Consider the following 23,134-nt stretch of genomic DNA (forward strand, 5'->3'; position numbering starts at 1 on the left):
AGCTGTTATGAAACAAATTCTAGACATTTTATTTATCATACATTAGCTAATGTATCCAGTGATGCTTGGTTATTTTAAGAAAACATTGAACAGGTTTAAAAACTACACATGTTTTTGTTAAATGTTGTACATGTAGTAGTTGACAAGTATACATGCCTACATTTACTAATTGTTTTTGTCTTTTTTCTTTTGATCCTCTCTTAATAAAATAAATATTGTTTTATTTATGTATCTTTGTAAACTTGTTCCATTGTATTTTACAGAAATATTATTGTAGGTTAAAAAATTTATCTCAAACAACAAAGAGAGTAATTCTTAATAGAGTAATTAATAATAAAACATTAAAAGTACATGAGAATTAATACGATTTTTTAAAGTACATGCTATCAAAATATTTATATGTCATTAGGTTTTAAATTGAAAACAATAAACTAAAATGATTTGTATGTTCCTTGGAACCAAGCATAAAATTGCTATTGAGAACTTATCAGACAGGAACACTCTTCTTGATGGGAAAAAGATTTTTATTTTCAGTTTTTTACAAAAGATATGCATTTCTGGCCTTATGCCCCTCTTCAGTCCTTATTATCATATGTATAATGGTAAAACTATATAAGAAATTAACAGAGTACATTTAACATATGCATACAACTCACAAAAAATACAAAAATTATCTAAAAATATAACTAATGGTAACTACTGGAATAACTAATTTTTAAAAATGTGGGGTAAAACAAGTAAAACTGAAATAAATTAAAATATCAATAAATAAATAAATATAGTAAAATAACTAAATATTGATAAAACTGGTGGTTGCCTCTCCGGACACTCCGAGATTGTTTGCATTTGCCAAAATGCATAAACCAACCCCTTCACTGAGTCTGGTTCTTGATAAAGTTGGGTCTCCAATGAGGCTGCTTGAGAAGGCTATTTACAGCATCGCCTCTGAAAGGTTACATGTTTTCTATCAACAAGTTCACTGATTTGGTTGATATTTTACGGCAAGTTGAGGTAGGTAGCAATCCCCACATCGTGGTTTTTGATTTTTGTATCCCTTTTCCCTTCGATTTGGCTGCAACCATGCTTCTGCACACTTATACCCTGTTCACACCGAGCATTTGAATCTAGATTGTGACCAAGGCTGGCGACTATGCCTTGGTGCGACCTCCCTCAATTGTTTCAATCTCAACTGAAACAAGGTTCAATTGCGATTGAGTCAAGAGAGTTCTTGAAACTAGATCCAGTCATAAGAGAGATCCCACAATCCCACGTGTGTGAGAAAATACAAGATGGCGGCGGAACATGTGTTGGGCTATCGACAGAGAAATAAAAAAGATACTGTATTTGGAGAGACGATGACATCTGTCTATTATTAGATAAATGGCAAGAAAAAGTACTGTATTTATTTCTAACCAAAACTTCCATTTTGTTTGTTGGTGTTCGTGACTTACCGCATAGTTATGTCAGTTTTATCATCACGTGTAATAGCCGGGTTGTTCTCAAGTGGACTGGCTGTGCAAACAGCACGACATTCGACTAGCGACAGTCACAATCCAGATTGTAGGTAAATCGAGATTGAAATGAGTCATGGATTGTGTGAGAACGTAGTATTAGAGACCTTATTCTTGGTGAGAAGGGAGCACATCAGCATTATAAGCAGATTTTGGAGCTTGCACACCTCATGTGCTACACCTTGGTTTTTCAGTTTAATATTTAATTATTTTACTATAAAATATAAATAAATAATTTATTTCAGTTTTACCCCATGATTTTAACAATTAGTTATTTCAGTAGTCACCATCAGTTATATTTTTAGGTCATTTTTGTATTTTTTTAAATGAACACTGTAATTTCTTATATAGTTTTACCATTATACATATGGTAATAAGGACTGAAGAAGGGCATAAGGCTTGAAATGCATATCTTTTGTAAAAAATAGAAAATAAAAATATATTTTTTCCATCAAGAGAAGTGTTCCTGTCTGATAAGTTCTCAATAGCAATTTTATGCTTGGTTCCAAGGAACATAGGCTAAAACCAATTGAGAGAACAGCAAGCGATCAAATCCTGAAATGAATTGTTTACTAAAATAAACTTTTATGGTCATTTGAAAGAAATTTATAGAGCCTTTTACAAATTTTTCTGTAAAATACAGTAGAATGAGTTTGTAGAAAAGCCCATACACAAAAAGTAGGTTGTTTTCCAAAAACATTAAAAAAAATGATGACAAAAATCAATGGTGTTCAAACTACAGCCCAGACAAAATCTAGCCCACGAACATATTTGACACACCACTTATAAATGACAGAAATAGGCCTATTTTTTATATATATGAAATATACAAAATATCTGTAGCTTGCCTACTTATAACTTATGCACAATTGACCTGCCAATTGAAAAGTTTGAGCACACTGGTTTAAGTTATTAAAATTGAGCTTTAATGAAATTACTTCTGTTTCTGTACTTAACAGATAATAATAAATGCTGTGTAATTAAAGTAATAGTTTGATTAGGTAAATATAGCAAATATAATGGTTAGAGATCATATAACATTCATCCTATTTTATTAAAATATTCTAAAGCTCTTTCTTTCTATATTCTTTTTCTGCAAGCACTTTCGACGCACTTATGGACGTCGTCATCAGGTGAAAACGAAACTTAGTGAAAAAATTGAACAGAAAATAATCCAACAAAGAACAGAACGCTTAATAATTTGAATTAATTTCTTCAATTTATATAATATTTGGCATGGGAAACACCCCATTGATCATCAAAAAATGTTATTCTTAATGGAACTAAAAAATGGAAAATTTTAACATTCTACTTTTATCTCAATCATGTAAATATTTCCATATGTTCATTGTAATACTTACTAAAAAATCAATGAACTTAAAAATAAATATAGTATGGTAAGTTAACAATTTAATTACAAATAAATAAATCAAACCACTTTAGTTCAGGAAATCAACACTTTTATTAAAAGAATTTTATTCTTTAAAACTACAAAAGAAATTTAATTCAAGTATGTTTCAGCAGATTTATTCATTCTTTTATAATTATTCTAGAAATTTTAAGTTGAATTTTGTTCTAACATAAGATTTCAGTTGTATATCATTCTGAAGTATTAAATAAATAGTTCTAATCTAAAAATAGACAGCTAGAAAACTAAATATTTTCTTAATTAAAAGCACTGGCCACCTGAACTGTGATTTAACTTATTCATTTATCAACATAATGCAAAGTTTTGTGAGATTTTATGAAAAATTAATTAAATTAATAATGTTAATCATGCAGTTAGATAGTGATTTAAGTCATTCTACAAGCATCACATTAAAGGGATCACATTAAAAAATTAATTGATTATTAAACAGAAAACCATCATCCAAATCCATGCTTACCTCGGGTTTTTTGTTCTGTAAGAAGGGAGGTGCAGGAATGTTAATTTCACTGGTGCAGGGAAGGCATGTAATAAAAATAATCAAAACAATATGGGGATCACATAAGCCGCTCAATTATTAAAGACAATCACCTTTTTTTAATCTAATGATCAATAAAATTCTTGAAAGTCTGCGTATGAAATTGTGAATCTTTTGTATCAAAATACTGATGCAAAAATATAATACTTGCACAAAATAAACTAATATAAAATCACAACAAACAATGATTAGGGTAAAAAATTAAAAAAAAAAATTAAATGTGAAACTCATTTGAAAAGAATTTTTGTGGCTATAAAAGTTAAGAACTAAGTCTATACAGATATGAATTTAAAAAATTATATACTTTGAAATCAATATTGTATTGTGAAAAAGTGCAATTAAAACAATTTACATAATTTAGCAATTAATGTTTTATAATAAAGAGGCTTACACTTTTGGAATCTCTATCGTCATCGTCATCCTCCTCATCTTCCTCAGCAAACTACCGAACCAAGAGAATTTTTAATTATTGATCTACTGTTCTAAAGGATAAGGGATGAATACTAGTAGGCAATATATTGGAGTAAAATTATAAGAAAATGTTAATGAAATGTCATGCAAAAATGCTTCATTGTCTTAACATACCTCATCATCATCTCTTGCACCAGTTGTGAAACCAGTAATAGCGAAGATAATATAATTTTTGAAGAAAATTAGGAGGAGGGCAATGGGTAGCATATATAACTCAAATGTGTAAGTGATGACGAGGAAGACCTTTATAAAATTACAATCTTTAATATTGCTATTATAATTGCTATAAAATCATTTCACAACTTAATTATTTTGTGCATTTTACATACCACAAAGGCAATAACACTTCTTACAGTTGACTCCCATTGAAAACAACTATTCAGAAATTTTGCAATTTCAACAAAATCCATCACCATCATTTTCACTCTGTTGACATTCCTCATGAATATCTAGTATATATAAATTTAATAGAAATTAAATTGTGATAAATTTATTTCAAAAGAACATGGTTACTTTATCACTTAAAAAAAATAATCATCTTGTTATTCATAAAACTGACAAAATTTATCATATTTGTTTTCCTTACCAATTTAAAAATTTTTGTTTTTAATTGATTTTAATATGATTTTGTTTACTATACAAATATTAAATATTTTAATGTTATAAATTTTACCATTACACTGAATTATTTTTTAAAAACTGGACTGGTTTAATTTTCAAAAATAAAATAATTTTAAAACTATAGTAATCTATTAACATTTTAAAATTTCAATGAATATATACTTATTAAGTTATAAATTGAAAACTAAAGCAAAAATCCTTATTTTTCCAGTTTCTTTTCATTTTATGAAAATATACCTTCTTGGCAAAAATATACAGTGTGTGTCAGAATAATGTTTTAAAAATTTGAGGGATTGTAGAGGATGAAATTTTGAATGTTTTGGTGTAAGGAACCCATAGCCGGAAATGTGATATAAAGTTTCTACAGCACTTTGCACTTTGCGGTCGGTATGCTGAATGAAACATCAGAATACAGTATTTATGACAAGTTTTATTGACAAAACAGCAGAGTACAATCAAACTGTACATTGAATCAGTGGCTGCACTACTGTAGAGTAAATGTTCAATGTGATGATCAGCAACTTCGTTACATCATGTGCAACGACAAACCATATTTTGTCCGACTCTTTGTAAGATGCCATGCTCCCCTCTGATGGTATTAAATGGTGTAAAGATGCACTCCATAAGCTCATGAACTGTTCCTACAGGTGTTGCGTACACAAGGGACATTACATAACCCCGGAGGAAGAAGTCAAGAACAATAACATGACAGAAGGGTAGCTACCAAAGTGAAGGGTGGTCAAGCACTTCCTACCACTGTAGAAACTTTATATCACATTTCCGGCTATGGGTTCCTTATATCAAAACGTTCAAAATTTCATCCTCTACACTTCCCCAAATTTTTAAATGTCATTCTGGTACACCCTGTATAGTTGAATCCCATTTGTATATTTAAGGAAACAGAGAAATATACAAAATGAAACTACTTTTGACTTCCTTTCAGAGTGAATAAAGCACAAATTAACAGTGTACAATTGAATTTGTAATTGTAATTCTTAACAAAGAAGTTCCAATTTGCTGGAGATAATCTCAGAATCTATTGAACTAATTTTTAAAATTATTTCACTATTGGGAAGCTTATTCCCTCAAATGAACATATGCCATATTCTATATAGATTAAAAAAACAGAAAAATGCATGAGAAAGATGAATTTACCACAGCATTTGTCTTGTATTCAAGGCCAATCCCCTTTACCACCTAGTGGGCTTTTTTAAATTTATCATCTTATCCATTTGGTTTCAGTTTTGACTTGTGCAGTTCAGATAATTGTATATATGCTTTGTTTATATTGTTTTGGCCATTCGTTTCTTATAATAATGTTCTTATGTTATCAGATACAATTATAAAGAGTGAATTTACTTCCTTTGGATGAAACTAAATTTTTTATGTAGGCCTATTGTATTTTTATGTATTCATTGTTTTAGTATTAATCCTAATGTACCATTATTTAAAAATAAGAATTAGTCTTATGTTATGAGAATTTACTTCCCTAATTATATGTTGGGTCTTTCTAGGTCTGGAAATGTGAGTGATCAATATATTTTTTTACCACAAGGTAAGAAAACATTAAATGAAATAAGGTAAGAAAACATCCTGAAATAAAATTAAGAAAAGGCATGTATTGGGTGTAAATAAATCATATAAAAAGAGAATGTTTGTTTCTTTGTTTTTTCTTACTTCAAGGTAATTTCAGAATATACTGAATTGAGCTTTTATTTCTTTTACCATTGGAAATCTTATTACTTTCTAATGTACATAAGCTACCATAAAATTTGGATCTCTCACTCCTTCTTGCTGATTTCATCTCCCCTACAAATTCTCAAACCCTTGTACTGATATGCACCAAAGTTTGCATAGTTATACTCTGCCACCCTGTGGGAAACATATATTACCTTATAACATGGACAACTCAACTCCCTACCTGAATTCCTAGGCAATGCTGGGCTTTCTTTGCAAGTGTATAATACATTTGAACAACATATAAAAATAGAAGTAAAACAATGAAATTAAGTTATGTATTTTTAAAAAATTCACTTTGTTTGTTTCTTGTTTTCTAATGGACTTATCACATATTAGTAGAGTATGTGACAAGTCAGTTGACTCTAATGAAACTCCAGCCATGTAAAAGAATAAAGAGTCAATCTAAAGATTAGCTCACACTAACAGTGAATAGTGAAAATGTATGAGAAAATGGAAAGCAATTTTATTTTGCTTAGAGAAATTGATTCACATACAAATTGTGGAAAGCAAACATTTTCTATGAATTAGAGCAATTTGCTAAACAGGAAAACTTGTTGGAAGTGGCATCACATTATAAATTATCCAGTCTGCTTTTTGCATTTGTTGGAAATTTAATGTCAGCGTGGACTAAGCCAAAGTGAATATATAATTCAATTTTTCAGTTTTTTTAACAATTAGTTAGAATTTTTCCTTTTCAAAGTGAATAATGCATAAATGAAAAAAAATGCTTTAGGATACTGAAAAATATGATGTACTGTATAAGTGCAAAATCTTATAAATGAAAGACATATAACTGAAATGTTTTATAATGGAGAAAGTAACAAAAAAAAACTTAAATCAACACCTTAATGCTTGCTGAGAAATTTTTAATTAAACGAACGTTTTCGGCCTCATCTATAGGCCATCATCAGGTCGAAATACAAAAATTGGAACGCTTACGTTCCATACATAGAATACAAAATTCAAACTAAACGTTTTTTAAAAAATGGAACTAATTAACGAAAAAAATAAAAAATAAATAAATAAATAAACATATAGTGAGAAACTAGAAAAACAACAATAATAATAACAAACGAACATAATATCAATATTACCTATCCTAACTAGAAATAATTCAATTTAAAATATAACTAAGTTCATGCCCCTCCTATAAGTTTTTAAGGGCATATTTCCAAGCCGAAGGAAGACCTTCCGCGTCCCTTGCGTTAATACATTTATCTTTTAGCTTACTTCTGTAAATTTCCATTTTTTCCGCTGTTCTCGCCAAAGTTGGGGAATGTACCTGTTTTATGATTCTCGCCTCATTCCACCGTACCACTGATCCTTCAGCTTGCCCCATCTGGGCTAGTACTGTTGTATTGGACCCTTTTCTAATATCATACTTATGTTCCTTCATCCTAATTCCTAAGTTTCTAGTAGTAACCCCCACGTACTCTTTATTAATGCCTAACAGCTGGTTCTCGTAGGGGATCTTATACACACCTGCCTTATCTTCTTTTTTAACTAATCCTTTATCGTTTCTAAGTATTTTATACAAATTCGGAGCCCTTTTTAAGATCACCCTTGCATCCTTCAAGCTTGCTATTTCTTTCATAATCCCTCCTAGATATTTATTGAATGTAAATTTCGTGTACCTATAAGGCCCTTGTCTAGTGTCTTTATCACTGCTGGTCTCAAATTTTCTAATAATTCCCTCTATGACTTTCCTCTTATACCCTAATGTTCCTGCTATCCGTATAATTCTTTCTATCTCCGTAAGTCGGTCTATCACATTTTCACAGTATATAAAGGCCCTTCTAATCAAAGCTCTAAATGCCGCTAACTTATATTTATAAGGGTCATAAGAGCTAGCAGGGATATAAAGTGGGCTATGTGTAGGTTTAATGAATACGCCAGTGGATATATGCCCTTTGCTAAATACGATATTAATGTCTAAGAAATGCAACATCCTAGAGCTTTTTTGCTCAAGCTTCAGGTTAAGGCCTTCTTCGTTTTCGTTAATTCTATCCACAAAGTTAGCAATTACCCGATTGTTCTTCCATATTATGAAAATGTCATCTACATATCTCTTGTAGTATACTATGTCCCTTTCGAAGCCGCGTAGCACTTTTAATTCTACTTTTCTAACAACAAGTTCGCAAAGGAGCCCCGAAATCGGGCTTCCCATTGGTACTCCCCTTTTTTGCTTGAATGTTTGGTCTTCGTAAACGAAGAAGGATTCGCAACATACTAGGTTAGCCATTTCTATAACCTCCTTTCTGTGTTGTGTTAACGTTGGGTTTTCTTTAAACAAGAACTCCAACAGCGCTTCTACGCAGGATTCCACTTTGATCGACGGGTACATACTTTCGTAATCTAACACAGTTCCCACTTCTTCATCCATCAAAGTAATGCTTTGTAGATCTTTAACTACCATAACAGGATCCTTTACCACAAACTTATTACTTTCCATCAACGCGGAGACGTATTCTTGCAATCTTTTTTCTAGGAGAAATGTAGGACCTTTTCGTTTTTCCACAATAGGCCTTATTTCCTTACCCTCTTTATGGGTTTTAGCGAAGGCAAAGAGTCTAGGGAGCCCTGGTCTAGGGTTCCGGCATTTTCGGAGAAACGGTAATATCTTCGCTAGTTTGGTTTCCTCCAGCTTTTTAACCCTTCTATCAATAGTTTGAACTATATTACTGTTGACCTTGATACATTCTGTTTTTCTGATGTATTCTTCTAAGGCTCTATCATACGTTTGTTTTTTCATTATGACAATTTGTTTGCTTTTATCTGCTCTCGCCGCAATCAAATTATTCTCTTTTAACCATCCCTTAGTGTATCTGATATCCTTGCTGTAGCCTTCTCTTTTCCCTTTATCTTGATTTTTTAATACAGTCTTCCACCTAATATAGTCCTTCTCAACGGGATCCAAACCCCTAATTCCTCTTTCGATCTCCTGGTATGACGTTTCCCATATCCCCGCTCTCTCTGGTACGAAGTTTGGGCCTTTGCTCAGCAGCTCTTTTACCCTATTGGGTATTTCAATTTGGTCCCATACTATGTATGTTGTGATGCTCTTCCTATTGTTTTTTGGAACCTGCTTGTAGATAATCCATTTCATTCTCTTAATATAACGTTTCTTTAAGCTCCTGTAGACCTTATCAGTAAAACGTGCAACTCCAACGTTCATGTCCATAAGCTTATCAGGTTGTTCATTAAACACTTTGTTTTCCAAATCAATGAGGCGTCTCAGGATCCCGTACTTTTTGTTTTTTGCAAATTTAATGGATTTCTTAAGGCACGCAAAACAAACTCTGAGTTTTAACGAGCCGCATTCTTTCGGGATGCGGATTCTATATATAGACATCGGAAAAACTTTGCTAATCATGCATTCTCTTAAAAATTCCAACTTACAATTAGCTTTGACTAGTTTCAACGTCAACTTCCTATATTCCTTATAAAGATCAGCCGGTGTCGCCATGTCAAACTGATTCATACTCGTACCCAGCAGAATTAAATAAAAAACTTAAATCAACACCTTAATGCTTGCTGAGAAATTTTTAATTAAACGAACGTTTTCGGCCTCATCTATAGGCCATCATCAGGTCGAAATACAAAAATTGGAACGCTTACGTTCCATACATAGAATACAATAATGTATGGAACGTAAGCGTTCCAATTTTTGTATTTCGACCTGATGATGGCCTATAGATGAGGCCGAAAACGTTCGTTTAATTAAAAATTTCTCAGCAAGCATTAAGGTGTTGATTTAAGTTTTTTATTAATTCTGCTGGGTACGAGTATGAATCAGGAGAAAGTAACATACAAAAAATATTTAATGTATAATTGCAAAACACACATAACTGAGAAACCAATAAATGGGGTTTGACTGTATTACTTTAAATTTACTATTAACAGTATAATTTTTGTTGAAAATTTAGAACTTAAGAGAAAGTTTTAAACTGATTAAAAGAAGAGAAGAAGAAAATTTCTTTTAATAGAAGACATATTTAGTAATCTGAATTCATATTAATAATGAACTGAATAATGATAAATGATAACTTAATAAATTATTTAGTTATTAGTGTACAGATCAGGTAATGTATATAAGTTAATGCGTAATGCACCGATTATTTTGTAATGCTCCGCAATGCAAAAAAATATATAATATATATATATTTTTTTTTGCTTTTTTTTCCTCTGTCCTTTCATTCATTCTGTGCTGTCACCTTTTCAACAGTCTGTATGAAGTTGGCATCTGGATTGCTAACAGGAGTCACAAGGGAGAGGGAGAATATCCTCCTGGAAAGTATAAAAGCACTGAGAGGTCATGTGTGACAGCCCCTTTTTTATTTGTTCTCACCTGAAGTTGAGAGAGAGAGAAGCATGTGGAAGTAAGTAGAAGAATAGATGGCTGTGCATTGAGCTGTTGCAGCTTAAAAACTGCACAGCAACATCAAACATAGAAGGTACTGTAGCCATGTATGCCATTCAGAGGGATCCTACCTTTCTCTACTGTCTATCTCCTATCCCTCCTTATTTCCCCCTTTCCCTTACCCTCTTTTCTGCCAGCTAAACACTTCATGTACGGCTGATGTCTTTCTTGTATGTATGTATGCGCATTGAGCTGAAGAAGGAGAACTAGTGAGAGTGATCGGAAGCTCTGAGAAGATCATCTTGAAGGAATCCTTTTCCATCAGGCTGTATGTACTTGAATATTGGGTGAATACCAAAGGGGTATATATTAGAAGGAAGTGTCATCTGAGAACATTAGCTTTTCATTACATTCAAGTCAGTTAAATCTGTTAACCCTAACGTGCAACCCTGTCTCGAACTACAATTTCCTGTTACTTTGTTCTTCTTATTCTATTTCACATCTCCCTTTGTTTCCCTTTCATGCATGCATATTGCAAGATTAGTATTTTAAGTATACTCGGTTGTTGTTATCTTTTTTGGTGAAATAAGAGCTGCAACTTGAACACCAACTACATAGTGTATTTACTCGGACACATGGCAAATTTCATCACTAATTTTTATTCAGTTGATACGTGTATTAAGTGCTTGTACACATTTCGGGCTGTTGACGCCCTTCTTCAGCCAACTTCAAATCACAGATCTTTGTAAACATAAAATTGTTTTAAAACTTCTCTGTACATTAATCAATTTTTGTCATCTGATGGAGAATTATACATTAAGTATTACTTTTTTTATCAATTTTCGATGACAATTCCATAAGTCTTTTTTATATATAATAATAATTTATAATACAACATACCTATTCGATCTATTTACATCAAAGCCAGAGGTTCTATTGTACAAACAAATTCTTATTGATTTAATGCGTATGACTGTGTTCATTTACATAGTGATGTGGTAGATCCATAATGTATATGTATAATTATGGTTAATGTATAATTCTCCATCAGATGACAAAAATTGATTAATGTACAGAGAAGTTTTAAAACAATTTTATGTTTACAAAGATCTGTGATTTGAAGTTGGCTGAAGAAGGGCGTCAACAGCCCGAAATGTGTACAAGCACTTAATACACGTATCAACTGAATAAAAATTAGTGATGAAATTTGCCATGTGTCCGAGTAAATACACTATGTAGTTGGTGTTCAAGTTGCAGAATAAGTACTGGCATGGTCTCATAAATACTAGAAATAAGAGCTGTCAGGAAAGAACCAAATGTAAGTAGCTGATTGGCTATCTGGTTCTCATTTGTGAAGAAGAAGAAGAAGAAGAACTTGGAAGGAGGAAGGAGTAGGAAAGGTGAATTGAACCTTGGATTGTATGATAGTGATTTGTTGTAAATCCTCAAAAATAAAAATAAAAATTCCCTTTATCTGTTAAGCTGACTGGTTTCTTTGTTTGGCTCAGTCTGTAAGTCAATTTTATTAAATTTAAATGTTCCATATAAAATCAATGCATTAAATACGGTCATGTCTGCACAAAGAATTAAAATGAAATGAAGTTATATTAAAAAATCATAATACAGGCCAAAATTATTTGTAGGTATAACTAATATTTTAAATAAATAATTTATATCAAAATTTATTTTAAATTATTATTTCAGTTTTTATTGTAAATATCCTGATCATCATAAATGTACTAACTTTCAAACTGCAGACCTGTATATTCCTAATGGCATCTGTCTTTTCTTTCTTAATATTGAGAGAGAAGTTAGATAGATGAAAGTCAAGACCAGATATGGAAAGCTTAAGCATAAGCAACCTGATGCATAAGTAGCAACAATACATAATTAAACGAATAAAAAATTACATTACTTATTTTTAATAATTAAAATAACAATAATAAAAACTTACAGCTCTTTTAAATTTCTGATCTTGCTGCATGTATTTCATTTCTTTAGGATTAAATGTGCGCACACTTGCTCTAATCTACAACAAAAATTTTTTATAAATTTACTAATAAAGATTAAATTAATTGATTAAAAATATTTCTTTACACACTTTAAATTTAAATTTATATTTTTTGAATAAATAATACAAATATTTAATTCAATGTAAACAATATGTAAAGAACATTGCGGAGGGAAAAATGAAGTAGTGTAAATAATAAAATAGTTGTTGATTTTTAAGAAAATGTTTAATTTTATTTATATGTGCTCATCAATATACTTTGCACTATGGATTCTTATTATAAATTTATAAAAATGAAATGCATTTTCTTACTTTTCATAATTATAAATAACAAATTTTCATTCTTTGTATCACTAAAGTATAAGGCAAGGGATTAAATATTTTAATGTTCATTCACAAAATAATTTTAATTTCATTAAATACAATAATACTAACTGGATTATAAATAATATCCATCTCCAAGAGAATTTGTCCTTTGGCTCTTGCCTTTAGTTTTTTATCTTTCAAAGCAAACCATCTCTTTTCTCCATTCTTAACCTGTTATATGAAAATTATGCATTTTAAAATAATATTTTTTAAATATACAATATTGTATTTTATCATCATTCTCTTTCAAAATTATGATTTTAAATAAATAAAAATATTCTATTAAAATGATAATATACAAAGATTATTGTTTTAAAAACACACAATAAATGAAATAATTAAACATTAAACATAAAATTTATAAATTTACCTTTAGAAGTGGAATAGCAACTTTTCCTAGGAATTCACAACGTTTATCTCTGTCTTCATCATAAACAGTTATTTCTATAACTGAATGAATATCTTTTACCTGGCTACAAATTAAGAACTAATTATAATGGTCTTAAAAATAATTAATTAAAAAAAAAAAAAAATATATATATATATATACAGTAAGACCCTGCTTAACGTGGGAGATGCATTCCTAGACAACAAGGTGCTAAGCGAAACAGCGTTAAACAAGGTCATATTAACAGAGTAAATAAGGAAAGGGGAATACGCAACCAAAAATAAGAAAATTTTACTATAATTTTAAGTTATTTTTATATTAATTTGCATAATAATATATGTTAAATAACATAAACATATGCATACAGAAATGTAAACTTCATATTTTGTGACGAAGGTTCTGGCTTTTCTGAAATTCTTGTTTTTTGCGATAAAGTCGTGTAGTTTCATTTGTTGCTCTTTTTTCTTTCCTTAACCAAATGTTGGTAGCACAAGATCACATCCAAAATGCCTCGTTTTGCTCTTGCACTCCTTTCAAAATCTGGATCATTAACTACAATTTGATCAATGATTTCGGTTATTGTTACCAAACTTTTACTAAGGAAATCTGTAGCAAGTTCTTTGGGTTCTTCGTTTTCAGAATCTCTATTTTCCAGTTCCACGTGGATTCCTTGTTCTGCTGGTTCTCAAAGGTCATCTTTGGTAAGGCTCTCAACAGAAACCTGTAGTAACTCCTCAATAGCCTGCTCGTCTACATCTCCTAGTCCTGCTGTATTGATTAGGTTGACAACTTAATGATAGGCTCTTCTCGTTGAAAATTCTTTGATACCTTCAGCCATAACTTCTTCCACACTTGATGCACACATTTATCAGTTAATTGTTGCAAAGCGAAGTCAATATTTCATACGGCATCCATGATGTTATATTTTTTTCCAAAATTTTACGAAACAAATGTAGATTTAAGGAAAGTACAGTGCTATGATGAATTTCCACCTTTTGCTGATTGGTTCGTGTTTGGGAATAATTGTATTATATACGAATCAATGAAATGCTGTTTTAATTTGAATCAGCATAAATTTTGAGCATTTTTTTAGGCTTTGAGCAGACCACGTTATATTGAATCAGCATTAATTGAGGCAGCGTTACATGGAGTCTTACTATATATATATTTTAATTATAATTAATATAGAGTTTAATAAAAGTAAAAGTATTTTGTTAACTGTTTTCAAAATGAAAGAACTGTTGTTTATAATGTTCATAAAGAGCCCAGAGTGATGAAAAACAAAAATATGAAAAAAGATAATATATATATATATAGTTTGACCTATACTTATATATAATATATATATATATAAGTATAGGTCAAACTGTAAAAGAGCACATCATCTACATAGAATAAAGATCCTTTGAACAGATTTCATCATAAATATTAAATAGAACCCTTCAGTATCTGTGAATTATTAAATACAGGCATTGCAAATGACATTGTTATAACTAAATCGTACAACTTTCAAACTCCTTTACTCAATAGAGTTTGAATTTACAAATCAGATTGTTTTCTATGAATTTCTTCATATAAATGACACAAAATGCTCAATTAATATTCTTTGTCAACAGTTTGACCATTCAGAAGAAATTTGTGATGCATAATACCATGCAATCAAAGAAAACAGTCAACATGCCCTTGTTCAGTATCTCTCCAAAACTGGTGTTGGTTTTGTGCATTGTGTGTTTATACAATACTAGCACTGTGAAAAAATTTACTAATGTTTTCGTCTATATAAAAATAGACATCATCAGGTAATATGACATAGAACAAAACTACTAACAAAATCAAAAGTTTTTTTAGATGTTCCAACTGATTACGTAATTAGAATACATTGTGTTTAAAATTTATATGTTATGTTCGGGATATAATTTCAAAATACGTAAATTGTTTAAACAATAAACGAATAAATAATCAATTAATTTCTCATTAATGTATTCTAATTATGTAATCAGTTGGAACATTGAAAAAAACATTCAATTTTGTTAGCCATTTTGTTCTGTCGTTTTTATCTGATGTTGTCTATCTTTATATAGATGAAAACATTAGTAAATTTTTTCTTTTCACAGTGCTGGTGTTAGTTTTGTGCATTGCCCCTGATTTTTGACTGAATTTGACATGGTCTTTTCAGTCTTGCTTAACCTTTAAAGTGCCTTTCACTCAATTGTTGAGTGAATGATGCTCTAAAGGTTGAGTTGCTTTGGAATCAAAAGCATAGATCCATGTTTTATCTCCTGTAATGATGCATTTTAAGAACAATTTGCCTTGAGAAAGCATTTCCTCAGCCACTTAAACACACTGTAGTTTCAAAAAAATTTCAATGTTTTTGGGATAACTTGAGAAGTGATGCACCTCAAGCTTAAATGATCTTTCAAAATTGCTTGACAAGATCCAAATGATACTGGAACATGTTAAATGCCCTTGTAGTTTGGCTTGATGAAGATGTAATGTCAAACCCCTGCTATCAATGGTTTTGGTCAGCATGTTGCTTGTTCTCTTGATGGAGCAGTTGATCAATCAGACGATCACAGAGTTTGATTCAAATATATACATTTAATCTCCAAACATAATATTGTGGCAGTATGCCATTATATATATATATATATATATAATTTAAGTATAGTTTTAGTGTATAGTTTAAGTGTAGTTTTAGTGTAGTGTTTTAGTGTAATGTATTCTTTGTTCTTTGTTCCTTCTTGCTTCCAGAACTTTCCTTTCTAACTCTTTTCCCTTGAGTGGTGAGGACCGATTCTTGGAACCACAGAGAACAAAGAAAGAAAGAGGCCTGAGGGCATGTGAGAGAAAGAGTAAGACATTCTTTGGCCCAGACCTCAAGGTGGACAAACATTGAAGATGGTGCTCTGAATAGCTAAGAGCAACTAGACTGGAGGAACAGTGCTAGTCTGATAGAAATTTGAATTTTATTGTAGTCATGATAAAAGGAGTATCGACTAGATATAAAGGATAACCTAGGGAAGATGATGATGAGCCATCTTTCAGAGTGAGTTCCACATGATCTTCCACCAAAATTGTGAAGTTCCACAAAACCCCGGATATTTCGTTCTTTTCTCTATCCTATTTTCCAATTTTACTACTCTCCCTATCATCTTCCTTCTTCCCTTAGTTTTAAGTTTTAAGTTAGTTTATATGCATTAGTTATAGTCAGGGCCGGATTTACATAAGGGCATTTGGGGCCTGTGCCCAGGGCCCCCACAAAACTAAACAAAAATTATGTTTAAACATAATTTTTTTTCTATTACCGCGACAGCCTAGTGTGGCCTAATCATGAGGGCAACAGGCAGAGAAAACCAAACCCGGGAAAAAACCTATGAAAATTCGGAAAATTTCGGGAAAAAAGTTCACATAGGTATTTTTCAGTTAAATTAAAATAATTAGTTTTACACAATAAAATATATGTATGTTTACAATAACCTTATTTTAAAATGAAATTTACAACTTCCTAGTTCAAATCTAATTGAAAGTACAGTATTTTGTGTAAATTTTCTAAATCATCAAATTTGCCTATTCTTAAAGGGGGGGACCCCCACCGAATTTGTGCCCAGGGCCCCTGGATTGGTAAATCCGGCCCTGGTTATAGTTTCCTGGTATCATTTATAATTTTATGTTGCGATCGGTGCATATTTTGTCATTGTCTGTCATTAATATCCGTTGCAGCTGTGTTGTGATTATTTACCATTGAGTTGGAATCTGAAAGAATCTGTACATATTCCACAAAATAAAATACTTTGTTTAACCATATACTGTTGCTTCGTATTCATTTGATATGTTGTCCTTTGTCGGTCTACATGTATTTTGTAAGATTATCACAATATATACAATGAACACAGTACACAAAAAAACTTTCGTGACGTGTTGTACATGCATGTACTCACCAGGAGTCAGCACGAAAAGACTTACTATCTGGTGGAAAAGACTTACTTTTCCACCAGATAGTTCAGCGTGTTGCCAGTCTCTTGCGTTATTTCGATTATTTTATCGCTCAGTGTTGCCACTCCTGGCAGCCACACTCCTAATTGTTAAATGATTACACAATGCAACAAATTGCAAGGTCACGAAAACTTTTTTCGAAAATGTAGACATTCTTTATGTATTTCAACCTCCTGAATTCAAAAATGGTACTCAAAACATTGTATCACCCACAGTTTTTGCACAAATTGCATATTTCGCAATAATGATAATATACTTATTAAATTCCCTTATGGTAGCTGTATTATATGTTGATCTAGTAACAGGAACACAGCTCACAGCTTAACAGGTTTTGGAACCTGTTAAGCTGTGAGGCAGTCTACTGTCAATATTTTTCGGATTAAAAAGACTATTACTAGATCAATGATAATATACAGGAAAGCACCATATGAAGCTCAGAAGCAGCACATTGCTTTCAACTGTTCAACACTTGCACCCCTAGTGGCACACAGCAAACTGTCACACTGCAAATGGTGCTGCCTGTCCATCAGTGTGTTGGGTTTGTGCAAGGAAGTACATGTTAGTGTTAGTATAAAATGTCTACCTGAGGCTGTGTAAACTCTCCTAACTATTTTTGTTATATTGTGGTGAACTTGTGGTGAAAAAAAGACCAGAGAAACATTACTGCCTTCATGAAAAAGGTCTACCATGCCTATTTCGGAATGAAACTAGGTGACATCAGTAAAGCATGGGCTTCACAGGTCATGCATGTTAGGTGTATAGAAGATTTATGATGGTGGGCGACAGGAAAGAAGTCATTATGATTTGGCATCCCTACGGTCTGGTGGGAGCAATAGAATCATACTGACAACTGCTACTTCTGCTCTTGTAAGGATACAGGTTTCAACAAGAAAAACAAGAAGAGTATTGAGTATCTGAACAACATTCGTTCAGCGATTTATCCTGTTTCACATGGCCCGGATATACCTATACCACAGCCTCTGCAGACATTAAATACGGATGACAGTGATGACAGATACCGTGCAGGAGATGGAAGATACTGAGTTTGAAGTAGGCACAGATGGGGCCCTCTTCTGTTCACTCAGCCAGATCTAAATGATTTAGTCTGCGATCTGGGACTGAAAAAGGATAGAGCAGAGCTCCTAGGGTCAAGACTGCATGAAAGACATTTGTTAGCAGCTGGTACATCTGTTACATTTTACAGAAAAAGGGACTTGATATTCACACAATATTTTGCTCAAAAGGACTTGTTAGTGTACTGCAGTGATGTACAAGGTTTGAAGGGTCAGTTCAACATTCTGTATGTGCCAGCTGACTGGAGACTGTTTATTGACTCATCTAAAAGATTCCTAAAGGCAGTTCTGCTGCACAATGGCAACATGAATGCCTCCAAGGACGACGCCAGCCAATGGGTAAGGGGGGGCAAGATGATGTAAATTGATAGAGGATATGAATTGTATGTAGGTAAAATAAAAACGATTCATAAAGTTTTAATCATTCACTATGTACCAGAAAAGAAATATCTCAAATAAAACATTTTCTTTAACTTACAAGAAGCCTAAGAAGATTATTTTAATTAAAACTTAGCATTTAAATAACTTTTTCGAATTTCTAGGGGAGGGCAACTGCCCCTCTGCCCCTCCCCCTGGCAACGCCCTTGAATGCCTCAATACCTGTCGGCCATTCTGTGCACCTGAAGGAAACATATGACAACATTAAGGTGCTTCTTACTATCATTCATTACGAGGATCACAATTGGATGGTATGTGATGATTTGAAAGTGTTGGGTATGCTTCTAGGAAACAATCAGGATATACCAAGTTCTCCTGTTTCATCTGTGAATGGGACAGTTGGGCTCGTGACAAACATTGGGAGCAAAAACAGTGGCCCGAAGGTTGGAATTGGTTCCAGGGAACAAAAATATTAAGTTGTGACCCTCTAGTGGAAAGAAACAGAATACTTTTACCACTTCTGCACATCAAACTGGAAATAATGAAGCAGTTTATCAAGGCATTAGATAAGTGTGGCAACTGTTTCAAATATCTGTTACAAGTTCCCCAACATTGGGGAACTTGTAACAGATATTTGAAACCCAATGTTGGGGAACTTGTGTGTTCACTGGTCCCGATATTCAGAAAGTAATGCTAGATGAAGATTTCCTTCATTCAATGAATGCCATGGAGCAAGAAGCCTGGACTGCCTTTAATTGTGTGGTTCAAAACCTTCTGGGGAAACAATCATAGCCCAGAGTATATCGACATAGTTGAGAACATGCTGACAAAATTCAAAATGCTGGGATGCTCAATAAGTTCGAAGTTATATTTTTTAAATTCACACCTTGACTTTTTTCTCCAAACCTGAGTGCTGTAAGTAAGGAATAGGGTGAAAGATTCCATCAGGATATCAAGGACATGGAACAATGATACCAGGGAACTTGGGATGTTTGGATAATGGGTGACTACTGCTGGATGCTTCATCATGAGCACATAACGGAAATTCCCCGTAAGAGGAAAAGCAGGGGCCATGCCATGACAACTAAGAAAGCACAGAATGAATGATGTTAGTACATGTATTATACCACATTCTCTGTATACATTTGTTCACTGTGTGTATATTTCAACATGTTGTTGCTTTAAACTTGTATTCTACTTCTGCATGATTCGTGTGCCATAAATATGTACTACTTCTATATGTGATATCATTATTGGCAAAGTATACGATTAGTGCCAAAACTGTGGGTGATACGATGTTTTGAGTATCATTTTCGAATTCAGGAGGTCGAAATACATAAAGAATGCCTACATTTTTGAAAAAAGTTTTTTCACTGTTATGTTGTGTTATCATTGAGCACCAATATATGACTTGAGCAATATGTTGGTCATAAGTTGAAGTGGATGGTCAACCAGAGTGTGGTTCATCTTCAATGTATTCTCTGTCTTCCTTGAACATATAGTACCACTTGGAAACTCTTGTTTTTGATAGACTATTCTTACCATGGGCATTTTGTGACATTTCCAATATTTTAGCAGTAATTCCATTGCAGAAATAAAATTTAATGTACATTCTTTGTTCAATTACACTCAACATTTTGACTTTGATTAAAACAATTACTAATTTTATGGTTTTGCATCAAAAAAACATCTTCCATCAAGAAAACCAATTGTGTTTATTTAAACTAAACTTTTTAATAATAATAAATTCTTTTCATATTGAGTTTTATAGGAATTTGAAAAAATACTATAAATACAAAAGCTAAACAGAATTATCAGAAAATATATATAGAAAAGAATTATTCACAGACATACAGAAATTTAAAATTACATTGTATATGTTGCATGCATATAAATCTATTTGTTATTCACCAAAATTCTTAAAGTTAGAGGAGATATTCTTAGTTTAATTTTTAACGTTTTATTTTTGTTGACTTAAAAATCTCTATTAGCATATAAATTAGTATATAATTTTTTATTAGTAATAAGCAAACTGAGAATTTCAAAAGGAATTCAAAAAGAAAGAATTCAAATTGAAATTCAAAAGAAACTTAAATGCAAACTGAGAATTCTAAATTCTCAGTTTGCATTTATGTTTCTTTTGTGTAAGCGTGACACATGCCTCTGAAGAAGCTGAAAATGTTTGCTGTTTTATTGGATAAAAAAGGCCCAGCTTTCAAAATATTTCTTGAGTTAGCATATAACTATTTGATTTTGAGAATTTAACAATATATTTTTGGCAATATGATTTCATATGCTAGAAAAATGAAAACCATAAAATTAATGGTTATAAAATCTTTATTCTAAGTATTAATTATTGTTAAAATCATTGTTAAACTATTTTAGTAATTAATTTTTATAACAAATCAAATAATGAAACAAAATAATTTTGAGTTTAAAAATATATTCTTCATATTAAGAAAATTCAGTTAGTTATGTTATAATAAATACTTACAAAACAAAAATTTTATTCCATTCAGGAGTGAGTGTTTTATATTCTGTGTGAGTTTGAAGCCTTGCATTTACTAATTCTACAACACAAAAGGGATCACTTTTACCTCCAATATCTGCAGATGCTAATCCTTGTGCTTTGAAGACTAAAAAAAGTTCATATTTTATTTTATTATTACAAAATTTGTTATAATAATTTTTTTATAGTATTTTATTTTTTATTACAAATTATATTTGAGAACTTTGGATCAATATATCAATATATATGTAGTAGCATCTTAACTAATTGTTTGAAATTCAAATTTAAATATCAGCAAACCCATTTCTATTGAATTATATAATTTCCAATAATCTATAATATCTCAATTTCAATTGAAATAAAACAAATAACTAATGTATTTTATAAGATATATATATATCTTATAAAATACATTAGTTATTTGTTATTAGTTATATGATATATATATATCTTATAAAATACATTAGTTATTTGTTATTAGTTATTGATTTATATATATATATATATTGTGGCCGTCGGCCATGTTATTCGCGTATTTTATATGTTTTTAATATGTAATATAACTAGTGTTAGAAATTCCTTTGTTCTTTGTATTATCTATCCTCCTTCACTTCCTCCCACCACTCCCTTTTACCCTTCGGGTGGGATTATCGTTTCCAAGAAAGAGTCAACGTAGAGAACAATAGAAGGGACGGCGCCGTGGGTCTCGAGGAACGAAAGGCGAATCATTTTTGGACTGGATTGTGGAGAGTGAAGAGGTGAGAAGGAAGATCTCGACCGAGGCGGATAAGTGAGCAGCAACGAAAAAAGGAAGGATACGACGGGGGAGTGAGAGATTCACCGAGAACACGGGAAGATAGAATAATCAAACAGGACTCAAGAGTGGTATCCCACCAAGTATTTCCATATTCAACTATTTTTTATCTACATGTATATATTGTTCCTCCCTGTAGTTATAAGTAGGATAAGTTTAGTTTAAGATCTGCATGCGTATAATTTTGTCGGGTTCCGCTTCGAGCGCGGTGTTTAGACTGTGAGAAAACAAAAAGAGCCTTTTTGTAAAGTTGGGATTCATAAAGAACCGGTTTCTGTTCTTTCTGACGAGAATAAAATCGGACGTTCGTTAGAAGTAACGTGTGTCAATTATTATTTTGTGTCGGTCTGTTCGCGGAAACCGTTACACCTCGTCACGAAACATCACAATATATTGTGGTGGGTGAAGCCCCCCATGTAATTATGTATGTATTATCGTATTTTATAAGTTAACATTAACATTGTTCCACTAACCCCATCGTCTATGACTTTTCACTAATTTTCTAAAATATTTTTCTCATGGCGAGTTTTGGGCGAGTGCGAGGTCACTCACCCCTTGTCAAAGGAGAGGGGGACGATTTGCGGCATTGGCGAGGGAACGGCGGGAAGAAGAACACGTGTAGAGAGGGAGCAGATTGCCGACGAAGAAAAGAACAAGAGAGGGAAATCCAGAGTTGTGTGAAAGGACTGTGTTATCAAGATTGGCTTTCAACTTTTCGAGATGATGGAATGTTGCTTTTGTTTGTGCTCTGAGGAATCTTGTTTTTATGTGGTTTTTTGGTGATAAATCATGATGGAATTTGTATACAGTTTTTTCGTAAGACAGGACGGACGATAATTTGTCAAGTAGGACCTTTTAAATCGAACATTTGTGAAATACGGTCGAAAACGGTACTTTTTTCGATTATCCGGTATTTCGGCAATCCGGTAAACCGG

The 23,134-nt window shown here is 32.0% G+C and overlaps 1 protein-coding gene across 11 annotated transcripts in view; it reads right to left on the bottom strand.

The window, feature by feature from the left end:
• The window catches only part of LOC136983798 (multiple C2 and transmembrane domain-containing protein-like), a 122,112-nt gene that overhangs the window by 22,721 nt on the left and 76,257 nt on the right, over positions 1-23,134 (bottom strand). For 6 of the 11 annotated variants that reach the window (XM_067280650.1, XM_067280651.1, XM_067280654.1 and 3 more), the window contains 8 exons: positions 21,371-21,512; positions 13,415-13,517; positions 13,114-13,215; positions 12,622-12,696; positions 4,276-4,395; positions 4,061-4,189; positions 3,867-3,917; positions 3,398-3,412 (listed from right to left, as the gene is read on the bottom strand). In XM_067280650.1, the coding sequence (XP_067136751.1) occupies positions 3,398-3,412; positions 3,867-3,917; positions 4,061-4,189; positions 4,276-4,395; positions 12,622-12,696; positions 13,114-13,215; positions 13,415-13,517; positions 21,371-21,512 (737 nt within the window). Of the gene's footprint in view, positions 1-3,396; positions 3,447-3,865; positions 3,979-4,060; positions 4,190-4,275; positions 4,396-12,621; positions 12,697-13,113; positions 13,216-13,414; positions 13,518-21,370; positions 21,513-23,134 lie in introns of those variants that run through there. The other 5 variants (XM_067280655.1, XM_067280656.1, XM_067280649.1 and 2 more) reach the window with 5 other exon arrangements.

Source organism: Centruroides vittatus, unplaced genomic scaffold (genome assembly GCF_030686945.1).
Source record: "Centruroides vittatus isolate TY-2023 unplaced genomic scaffold, ASM3068694v2 contig_888, whole genome shotgun sequence".
Lineage (NCBI taxonomy): Eukaryota > Metazoa > Arthropoda > Arachnida > Scorpiones > Buthidae > Centruroides > Centruroides vittatus.